We start from the raw sequence: 12,159 nt of genomic DNA, 5'->3' as shown, positions 1-12,159 counted from the left end.
AATGGCAAAAGCTCCACCGCCCTGTTTTCTTCCCAGCAGAGTGCTCAGGACTCCATTACCTGAGATGGTCCGAGTGCATATGACTGATGTAAATTAGGTCTGCCTGGCACAGCCTCTCCAGCCAATCAGAGGGAGGCTCGTGCAGCAGCCACCATCCCCGGGCAAAGGCAGGACCTATTAACCAGGGGTCGAACACCATCCTCTTGTCTCCCAGCTTGAGGTCCATACAGGCGTGAGCGAGGTATGTTATCTGTTGGAAGACAGTGAGATCAAATAATTGAATCATTCATTAACCAGCCAGCAACAATGAGCTGAGAGGTCTAGCTGCTTAGCTTACTAGCCAACCCTGGCTTAGAACCCTTCGCTTCTAAGAATGCTCAAGGCAAGTAGGACTCCAGGGGAACTCCGCGAAAGTCTTTATATGGAATACAGCTCCTGAGACCCATCACCCCTTCTTTAAAATAGAAATTCTCATGGCTGGTTTTAGGTTTCAAAACAACTGATTTTCCTAATTTGCTCTATTTAAATTAGCTCCTAAATGCTTATTTACAATCTGCACTGCAGAATATCCTCCGTGACCAGTCCTCAAGGGCACAATTTATAAAGGAAGGCAGTTAGAGAGGTAATGTCAGACACCTGGGGAGTTATATGCCAGAGTGGCTGTGAATAGGCAAGGAATGGATGACTCCCGTCGAGTTTGGATGGGTGGGCACACCATGCTGCTTCCTCTTCTTTTCTTTCTTTCTTTCTTTCTTTCTTTCTTTCTTTCTTTCTTTCTTTCTTTCTTTCTTTCTTTCTTCTTTCTTTCTTTCTCTTTCTCTTTCTTTCTTTCTTCTTCTTTCTTTCTTTTCTTCTTCTTCTTCTTCTTCTTCTTCTTCTTCTTCTTCTTCTTTCTTCTTCTTCTTCTTCTTCTTCTTCTTCTTTTACAAAACATTTTATTCTTTACAGGGAAATTCTGTGTTTTTAATTAAATCCTATTATCCAACATAAAGTACATGCTTAGTTTCAAGACTTCCTCTTCTAAATTATGTAACTTACTCAATATGTCAAGGTCTTCTGGGAATGGCTATAAAGAGGCACAGAGACAGACACAGAATGGGAGATTCCAACTCAATTCCTCCCTCCTTTCCCATGGTCTGACACATCCACAGTAAACAGGAAGTACATCAAGAAGCAGAGATAAGGTAACAGAAACTCTGGTGTGGAAAGGCAACAAAGAGGGAGAAGAGAGGCCAAGGAATTCAATTCTGTTTTATTATGCCTGTTTTAGCAGGTTCCCATTTGTTTTCTCAGAGAAGTCAATGTCCATTTTTACAAGCTTCCCAAATATTCCAGAAAAATGAATTGACTGTTTACCTCTCCCAAACTGCCAAACTGTTTCCTCCATAGAAAATCCTAAAGCTAGGAAAATTTACAAAAAGGTTTGTAAAAGATTTTAGGGCATTGTGCAGAAATATACAACTAGCCATCTTATCTGACAGCAATCTGATATCAAAGGTAATTTCCAAACTTCCTCCAATATTTTGGCATGACTCTCCTTTGGGAACTCCTTTATTCATGGCTTTTTGGTTTTTGGTTTTCTTCTGAATATATTTCTTTGAAATTCCTATCAAGTTCTGGGGATTCCTAAGAAATTTGCTTAATAGTTCAGAATAACTTTATTTCATGTCCTAACTAGCCACCTCAAAGACTATTCAAGGTAATACAGGATGTAAATATATATATCTTCATTTTATTTTATATATTTACATATTTAAATGGACATCTTAGTTTTATTTTTGTTTTTAAGAATATTATAATTTTATTGTTTCCTTACCTGTACTTCTCCAAAAGCCAAATGTTCCGGAGCTCTGGGTTCTGAATCCCAGGGGTTAGGAGGATTCAGTTCTAGAAGTAAAAGTCCATTTTCTTCATCCATTTCAACAACTGGAAGCAAAAGGGAACAAATATAGATTCACAACAAACATGGCTTTGAAAAAAACATCACTGAAATAGAAATGCATGACCCAGGTACACAGAGTACCAAAGGTCAAAGGGATATCAAAACAAAAGGCAATACTCATTTGTGTCAAACAATATCTGCCCAGACAAGAGCTTAAGACCAACACCAACTCATTTCTTTATTCATATTACACTTAAGGAACTCACTGAGTCAGGGACATAGACACACAACAAACAACTTCATTACAATCAAATGAATGAATGATAGAAATCAAGTGCTATGGGAATGTACAGGAGGGAGCACCTAATCTGGTTGTAAGGATCAAAGCAGATTTCAGATAGGAAGTAATGCTCCAGCTAGACTTGAAAGATGAGGTATTTGGGGTAAACAAAACAATTATGATGTAGTTAAGCCAAAGGGGTAACCGAACAGCATGTACAAAGCTGTGGAGATAGGAGAGCTTGATATTCACAAAGTGACCGGTAATTTAGGACCAAGGAAAATAGTATTTGAGGCAGGCAGGATGGGCAGGTAGCCAGAGTAGGTCACAAAGGATCCTGAACAGCATATGCTAAGAATGAATTTGGATTTTATCTTGTGGCAATGAGGAGTCAATGAAGAATTTTAAGCAATTGTGGCAGATGTTACTGGTGGCCTGCACAAAATCTATTCTCTCCTTCTTTCTTATTGTTAGCATCCTAATTTTTTTTTCTTAAGAGTGGTGGTATACGTTATCTAAAGGTCATGATTTCCCAGCCCCCCACCCCCTGCAATTATGAGTAGCCACAAACATAGTTCTGGGCATTGATGGAGGTCGCTGAACCTCTCGCGGAGGACAATCCCTTATGACTTTCTCCTCTTCCAGATTCTGGAAACTGATCCCCTCATCCCTGTGGTCCTAAAGATGGCTAATCCAGTTGCTATCAACATTAAGTCACTCCACTTTCTCTGTGATTCTCCCATAGCCACACCTTATAAAAACCTCTTCGTGAATACACCCTCATCAAATTATCCTAATTTGGGGATGCCACCTGTTTGTTTTTGTGAGTCTAACTAAAACAATAATTTAAAATATTACACTGAAACCCTAAATTCAGAGGGGTAATTACTTCTGAGGGATGAGGGTATATATGATGTGACCAAGGAAAAGTATATAAGATCTTCCCTTGGTAATCTTTTAGGTCTTAAGCTGGATGTTGGGCACATAGGTGTTCACTCTATTATTTTTGTACCTTTTAAATATTGCTTAAGAATTGAATAAAAGCCTATTAATATTTTCTTAATAATTATCAACTTATTTAATAGTGAAACACAATTGGCTTTCTTAATAATATTAGAAATGCACAAAGGATGCTTGATCATACCATTGTTACTAAACCATGTTCTTGAAAATGCAAGTGGTATAATAAAGATATATCTTATTATTATCTCCAGGTTATGTGGTTGCTGGAAGATAGTGTCATGAAACAGAACGTTGGCTTTCGAAATATCTGAGTTGGAATCCTACCTGTGCTGCTTATTATCAACATCCTGACCTGTAGAGTAGGATTACAATGCAGACATTATAGGGAGTTGTGGGAATTAAATGAGATAATAGATCCTACCTAAAGTGTCTAGTACTATGCCTGGTACAGAGAGGCATTTAATAAATAACTGGGACTATTATGGTAATTATTGTACCTTCAAGGAATGAAGAGGTAAAAAGAGAGTTCAGCACTGAACAAACCAAACTACATACTATCAAATACCAGTTAGAAAATACTATAGTGGGGTGCCTGGGTGGCTCCAACGGCTAAGTGTCTGCCTTTGGCTCAGGTCATATCCCAGGATCCTGGGATTGGGCCCCACATTGGGCTCCCTGCTCAGTGAGGAGTCTGCTTCTCCCTCTTCCTCTGCCTCCTCACTCCACTCATGCTCGCTCTCTCTCTTTCTCAAATAAATAGATAAAATCTTGAAAGAAAGAAAGAAAGAAAGAAAGAAAGAAAGAAAGAAAGAAAGAAAGAAAGAAAGAAATCTGGTATTATATGAGAGACTCTCAGAAAACTCCTGCATTGATACCCACTCTGAAGGATTCTCCTTCTTCAGAATTTTTCTCCCCTAAGAGAAACAGAGGAAACTAATAGTCTGTAACTATTATTCCAAAGCAAGCACCATAAGGATCTCTATGCCCTTTGCACAAAGACAAACTACATATATGCAGAAAAGGAAAATGTAATCCCTGCCAACTCCCTGCATCTATCAAGCAATGAGAATGTGGTATCCTTATTTTGACCTCACAAACTGACAAAATCTGGGTTATAACTTAATATTTATCCAGAAGAACAAACGAATGGAATTCACTAAAATCTTTTTATAAGGAAGAATAATGAAGAAGAATTAAAACAAAAACATGTTAGGAAAACTGTAACAATTAAATCATTGACTATTGTCCTAAAAACAGCCAAGAAGAGGATCCTAATAAACCTAATTTGATAGATTTAAAAGGGAGAAGTCACAAGTTGGAGGGAAAGAATGGGCTGAAAAAGAGTGTCATGGCAATCGGTTAGCTAAGTAGCCCCGTTGATCAAAGACACAAAGAGAAGCAACCAGGTGGTGAGAAACTCTAATAAAATAGAATATCAAAGGGAGGACAGCAGAGTTTAACAGCAGTATAAAATGACTCCAGTAGAAACTCTGAATAGATGTAAGTGTAAAATGAAAAAGTTCTAACACCAAAGAAAATTAGCAAACACGTTTGGAAACTCTCAGCAGCACACCTGGGAGACAAATGGAATTTAAAACAATGACGACAAACAGTGTATGTTCTCATTCATTTGGGGAATATGAATAATAGTGAAAGGGAATATAAAGGAAGGGAAAAGAAATGTTGGGAAATATCAGGAAGGGAGACAGAACATAAAGACTCCTAACTCGGGGAAATGAACTAGGGGTGGTGGAAGGGGAGGAGGGCGGGTGTTGGAGGGGAATGGGTGACGGGCACTGAGATGGACACTTGACGGGATGAGCACTGGGTGTTTTTCTGTATGTTGGTAAATTGAACACCAATAAAAGTTAATTAAAAAAATAAAATAAATAAATAAAACAATGACGCTATCTTTGCCTCAAATGAGAGAAGTCACAAAGACTGAGCAAGCCCTGAGCTGTTCAGTATGAGGAGAAAAGGCATACTCATAAGCTAGTTGGTGGGAACAAAAATTGGTCCATTCCAAAAGGTGGGTGGTGGTGCAATGCATCTGAAAGAATGGATGGAAGGGAAGGGCTCATTCAGTCATTTAGGATCTCAAGTGAAGAGGAGCATGTTCATCATATTTTTAAGTTCATGATACTTATATTTGGCCCAAACAAAGCTCCTCTCTTATTTATTTATTCCCTTTATTTCTTTCCCACATTCACTGCCTTCTCCTCTACAGGCCACTAAAGGTGTTTGTGCAAAATAATATTATATTGTATGTGTGCATCCTTCATTTATATGAATGATATTGGGTCTCTAGTCTCTTTCTTACTTTTTCTCTCTCAATACTATGTTTTTAGGATTCATTCATGTGTACATCTAGTCTGTATCTTCTAACTGAAGTTTAGCATTCCATGGTCCACCACATTTTAGCAATTCCCTCTCCTGGTGGTTGACCCCTAGATTCTAACACAATGAGACTACTTTGGGATATCAACAGGAATAGGATGGATGGATCACAGTGTATTCAGAAACCTCCTTGGGCTAATTGGAGTCTGATTACTCTCCAGAATGGCTGCACCAGGCATACTCCCCCAAATGTGGATTTCATTATCCCTAAATATCTGAACCTTTGGCATCATCTCGGGTTTAACTCTGTATCAGTCAAAAGATGTAAAGTAACACCTCATCACTTTATTTTGCAGATTTCTGATAATGAGTTTGAGCATATTTTCATATACTTAGAGCCTTACTGGGAATTCTTCTATAAAATGCTAGCTCATATCCTTTCTTCATTCTGTAGTGGGTTTCCTATCTTTTTTCAAATTTTTATATTTATTCATGAGAGACACACAGAGAGAGGCAGAGACACAGGCAGAGGGAGAGGCAGTCTCCCAGTAGGGAACCCGATACGGGACTCCATCCCCTGACCCTGGATCACTCCCTGAGCCAAAAGCAGGGAGCCAAAAGCACTCAATCACTGAGCCACCCAGATATCCCTTCTTTTTTTTCTTTTTCATTTTTTTTGTCAATTTCTTCCTATAGGCTGGATAATACTCCCTTGTTGGTTATAAACATTGCAAAGTAATCTCTCAAATTGTCACGTGTCTTCTAACTTTGTCCACAGCATCCTTCGTTCACCAGAACTCCTTAGTGGTGATAAAATCATAGTCCTTATTTTTTTTGTCCCTTTAAGCTGCACTTTTGAAGTGTTGTTGGAAGAGTCAGAAAGTGCCACCAATCCCTAGATCACAAAGATATTCTCCTACATTTCTTCTGTTACTTTTATAGTGCTACCTTTCTCATTTAGGCTATTAGGTTATGTAAAGCCTATTTTTATGTTGAGGTATATGAGTTTTTAGATATGGGTAAAAGCATTCATTAGTTATATCCTTTTGCCAGTCAGTAATTTAACTATCTTATGGAAATGACTCCAAATACAGAGATGCTCTTAAGCACAAGCATGATAGGTTAATTTAATTTTTATTTTAAAGTTTTTATTTTAATTCAAGTTAGTCAATATAAAGTGTTACATTAGTTTCAGGTATACAATACAGAGACAACAGCTGGTGCTCTTCACCACAAGTGCCCTCCTTCACCTCCATCACCTATTTCCCCCATCCCCCCACCCACCTCCCCTCTGATCAAACCGTCAGTTTGATTTCCATAGTTAAGAGTCTCTTTGTTGGTTTCTCTCTCTCTCTCTCTCTCACTTCCCTTTGCTCATTTTTTTAAGTTCCACATATGAGTGAGAGCATATGGTATTTGTCTTTCTCTGACTGACTTATTTCCCTCAGCACTATACTCTCTAGCTCCATCCATACCATTGTATATGGTAAGCTTTCATTCTTTTTACAGCTGAATAATATTCCATTGTGCATACACACACACACACACACATATATACATATGTCTTCTTTATCCATTCATCTATCAATAGACACTAGGCTGCTTCCATAATCTGGCTATTGTAAGCAATGCTGCAACAAACATAGAGGTGCATATATCTTTTCAAATTAGTATTTTCATATTCTCTGGTAAATATCCAGTAATGGAATTACTGGATCAAATGGTAATTCTATGCTTTATTTTTTGAGGAACCTCTATATTTTTCTCCACAGTAGCTGCACCAGTTTGCATTCCCACCAGCAGTGCATGAGGGCTACATCTTCTCCAACACCTGTTCCTTGTTGTTTTTTATTTCAGCTGTTGTAACAGGTATGAGGTGGTACCCCATTGTGGTTTTGATTTGCATTTCCCTGATAATTAGTGATATTGCACATCTTTTTATGTGTCTGTTGGCCATCTGGATGTCTTCTGCCCATTTTATTTGGATTATTTGTTTTTTGTGTGTGTTGAGTTGTGTAAGTTCTTTATATATTTTGGATAGTAATCCTTAATCAAATATGTCATTTGAAAATATCTTCTCCCATTCTGTAGGTTGACTTTTAGTTTTGTTGACTCTTTCCTTTGCTGTGCAGAAGTTTATTATTTTGATGTAGTCCCAATAGTTTATATTTTCTTTTGTTTCCCTTACCTCAGGAGATATGTCTAGAATGAAGTTGCTAAGTAAGGCTGATGTCAAAGAGGTTGCTGCCTGCATCCTCCTCTAGGATTTTGATGGTTTCTTGTCTCACATTTAGGTCTTTAATTCATTTTGAAATTGTGCATTGTGTAATTTAGTAGTCCACTTTATTTCTTCTGTATGTTGCTGCCTAGTTTTCCCAACATCATTTGTTGGAAAGGCCATCTTTCTCCCATTGGATATTCTTCTCTGCTTTGTTGAAGATTAACTGACCATAGAGTTGTGGGTTTATTTCTGTTTTTTTTTATTCTGTTCTATTGATCTCTGTGTCTATTTTTGTGCCCACAGTTTTATTTTAGATGGCAAAAAGTAACACTACAAACAGCCTAAATTCCAACAACAGGGAAATGGCTAAGGAAGTTATTTAAGTTAGTATTTAAGATAAACATACTTCCAAATTTTGTATGTATAGAATCTGACATAATATGACTAATGTCATAATACTAATAAAAGAAAAATACATAAAAATAATATATAGAGGGGCGCCTGGATGGTGCAATTGGTCAAGTGTCCAACTCTTGGTTTTGGCTCGGGTTGTGATCTCAGGGTCACGGGATCAAGCCTTGCATTGCAGTCGGTGTTCAGCGAACAGTCTGCTTAAGACTCTCTCTCCCTCTCCCTCTACCCTTGCCCCTGTGCACTCTCTCTCTCAAATAAATAAATAAATAAATCTAATACATATATATATGCATATATATCAAATGATTATAATTATTATAAAAGTATGCCTAAAAAGATGACTGGAAGATGGAACAACTAGATAGAAGATCAGCAAAGAAATAGAAGATTTGAACAACATTATACACCAACTAGACACAACAAACATATACAGAACACCCCACTCAACTGTAACTGATTTTGAGACAATTTCAAAATGAATTGTCTCAGCTACATGTGGAATATTCTCCAGCATAGGCCATATGTTAGGCAATAAGGGAAGTTCAATAAATTTGAAAGGATTAAAGTCATATAGAGTATGTTCTCTGACCACGATGAAATGAAAGTAGACATCAGTAAAGGAAGAAAGATGAGAAATTCACAAATATGTAGAAATCAAGTAACAAACTTATAAATACAAATGGTTTAAAGAAAAAAATCACAAGAAAAATTAGGAAATACTTTAAGATAAATAGAAAGAAAACATAACATGCCAAAATGTGGCCAAAACTGTATAAAATGAAATTTTTACCTGTACACACCTATATTAAAAAACAAAGATCTTAAATAAAGAACCAAACCTTCTACCTCAAGAAACTAGAAAAAGAAGAGCAAACTAAACCCAAAGCAAGCATAGGGGAGGCAGTAATAAAAAAAAAAATTGGAGCCAAAATAAATTGAGAACAGGAAAACAAGAGAAAAATCAATGAAAACAAAAGTTAGTTCTTTGAAATAATTAACAAAATTTACAAACTTTTAGTTTGACTGACCAAGAAAAAAAAAAAGAGGAGACTGAAATTACTAAAACCAGGAATGAAAAAGGAGACTGATTTACAGAAATATATACATTTAGATAAATAGATAGATAGATGATAGATAGATAGATAAATAGATAGAATACTATGAACATTGTATATCAACAAATTATATAACCCAGATGAAATGGAGAGATTTCTAGAAAGTAACAAATTAGCAAAACCAGCTCAAGAAGAAATAGAATATCCAAGTGGGTACATAACAAATTAACAAGATTGGGCCAATAATCAAAAAACTTCCCACAAAGACTAGGTAAGGCCCCGATGGTTTCACTGGTGAATTTGACCAAATGTTTAATGAAGAATCAACACCAATAATTCACAAACTCTCCCAATAAATAGAAAGGATTTATTTATTTCTATTAATAAAAATAATAGAAATAATCTGGTATTATTCTAGTACCAGTAATCTGGTATTATTCTATTGATTGGTTTTCAAATATTGAGCCAATCTTATATCTTTTGAAAATTGAACCTCATCTAAACCCCAATTGGTCATGGTAATAATTATTTACCAGTAATTATTTACCAATAATTACTTCCCACCGCATGATATGAGGGTAACATTACCCTGATACTAAAACCAGACAAAGATATCACATATATGAAGCACCTGGGTGGCTCAGTGATTAAGCACCTGCCTTTGGCTCAGGTCATGATTCTGAGGTCCTGGGATCGAGTCCTGTATCAGGCTCCCCACAGGGAGTCTGCTTCTCCTCTGCCTATGTCTCTGCTTCTCTCTATGTGTCTGTCATGGATAAATAAATATCTTTTTAAAAAAGATATCACACATACACAAATATAGACCAATAGTCCTCAAGAATATAGACATAAAACTCCTTAAAAATATATTAGCAATTACTATTTAGCAATATAAAAAATAATTATTACCATGACCAATTGGGGTTTAGATGAGGTTCAATTTTCAAAAGATATAAGACTGGCTCAATATTTGAAAACCAATCAATATAATACATCACATTAATAGAACAAAGGAGGGAAAACTACATCATCTTCTCGATGTAGAAAAGTCATACAACAAAATCCAACAACCTTTTGTGATTTAAAAAAAAAAAAACCTCTCATAAAATTTAGAAGAAAACTTCCTCAACCTGCTAAAGGGATCCAATAAAACCTCCTGGTTAACATCATACTTCATAGTGAAAGACTAGATGCTTCCCCCTAAAATCAGAAATAAGATAAATGTCCCTTCTTGTCACTTCTACCTGGAGGTTCTAGCCAGGGCAACTGGCCAAGAAAATGAAATAAAAGGTATCCAGATTGGAAAGGAAGAAATAAAACCAACTCTATTCAAGACAACATGATCTTGCATACAGAATAATTCAAGGAACCAACTCATAAACTATTAGATCTAATAAATGGGTTCAGCAAGGTTGTAGGATACAAGGTCATATAAAAAGATAAAGATATCTCTATATGCTAGCAATGAACAATCTGAAAATGAAGTTAAGAAAACAATTCCAGAAAAAATAAGTGGGAAATATTAGAAAGGGAGACAGAACATGAGAGACTCGTAACTCTGGGAAACGAACTAGGGCGGGGTGGAAGGGGAGGTAAGCGGGGGGGGGGGGTGACTGGGTGACCGGCACTGAGGCGGGCACTTGACAGGATGAGCACTGGGTGTTATTCTATATGTTGGCAAATTGAACACCAATAAAAAATAAATTTATATTAAAAATAAATTTAAAAAATGAATTAAAAAAATCCATTTGCAATGGCATCAAAAATAATAAAATACCTCAGAATAAATTTAACAAAAGTAGTACAAAACTGATATCCTAGAAACTATAAAACACAGTCAATAGAAATTAGAGACAACTTAAAAAACAGAAAGGCATCCCATAGTCATAACCAAAAGACTTGTATTGTTAAGATGGCAATAAGCCCCAACTTATCTATAGATTCAATGCAATTCCTACCAAATTTCCAGCCCCTTTTTTTCCTCCTCGAAATTGGCAAGCTAATCTTAAAATTCATATGGAAATGCAAGGCACTCAGAAAAGCCATGACAATCTTGACAAATAAAACAAAATTGTATGATTCACATTTCCTGATTTGAAAAACTTACTACAGAGCTATAGTAATCAAAACAATATGCAACTGGCATAAGGATAGACATATAGATCAGTGGAATAGAGAGTCTAGAAATTAACCTTTACATTTATCAACTGATTTTCATCAAGGATGCCAAAATAATTCGACAGGGAAAGGCTTAGTCCTTTGACAAACAGTATTGTAACAGCCAGATATCCATATGCAGGAGAATGAAGTTGGACCTACACCTCATACAATGTACAAAAATTAACTCAAAATGGATCAAAGGACAAAATGTGAGCTAAGAACTATAAAATTAGAATAAAACACAAAAGTAAATTTTATGACCTTGGATTAGGCAATGGTTTCTTAGACTATTAGTCTATTTGTATGTCAGTCTAATAAAGTATATTAGTATATTAGATTTAGATATTCTAGGCCTACCCTTTCTTAGACACAAAGGATACAATTTACAAAGAAAAAATAAATAAACTGGACTTCATCAGAATTCAAAATATTGTGTTTTAAAGGACTGCAGTTCAAATGTGAAAAGACAACCCACAGAATGGCAAAAAAATAATTGCAAATCACATATCTAATAACTTGTAGACTTGTATCTCTAATATACAAAGCATTCTTGTATCTTAATAAACAAAGGACTTAATTTTAAAATGGACAAAAGATCTGGATAGATTGCTCCAAAGAAGATAAATAAATATAAACATAAAATGGCCAATGAACACATAAGGAGATGCTCCACATCATTAGTTATAAGGGAAAGGCAAACCGAAGTCACAGTGAAATACTTTTTCATACCCAGTAGGATGGCTATAATAACAAATATGGACAATGACAAGTGTGGGTGAGAATATGGAGAAATCGAAGCCCTCATACCTCAGTGGCAGTAATGAAAATGGTACAGTGTTTTGGAAAC

At 36.1% G+C, this 12,159-nt stretch overlaps 1 protein-coding gene across 10 annotated transcripts in view; it reads right to left on the bottom strand.

The window, feature by feature from the left end:
- The window catches only part of LOC121499534 (cytidine monophosphate-N-acetylneuraminic acid hydroxylase), a 167,447-nt gene that overhangs the window by 68,756 nt on the left and 86,532 nt on the right, over positions 1 to 12,159 (bottom strand). For all 10 annotated transcript variants that reach the window (XM_041770249.1, XM_041770247.1, XM_041770253.1 and 7 more), the window contains 2 exons: positions 1,817 to 1,926; positions 60 to 250 (listed from right to left, as the gene is read on the bottom strand). In XM_041770249.1, coding sequence (XP_041626183.1) covers positions 60 to 250; positions 1,817 to 1,926 — 301 coding nt within the window. The remainder of the gene's footprint in view (positions 1 to 59; positions 251 to 1,816; positions 1,927 to 12,159) is intronic.

Source organism: Vulpes lagopus, chromosome 10 (genome assembly GCF_018345385.1).
Source record: "Vulpes lagopus strain Blue_001 chromosome 10, ASM1834538v1, whole genome shotgun sequence".
Taxonomy (NCBI): Eukaryota; Metazoa; Chordata; class Mammalia; order Carnivora; family Canidae; genus Vulpes; species Vulpes lagopus.
The sequence above is the reverse complement of the archived record's forward strand: the minus strand, read 5'-3'. Positions and strand labels throughout refer to the sequence as shown.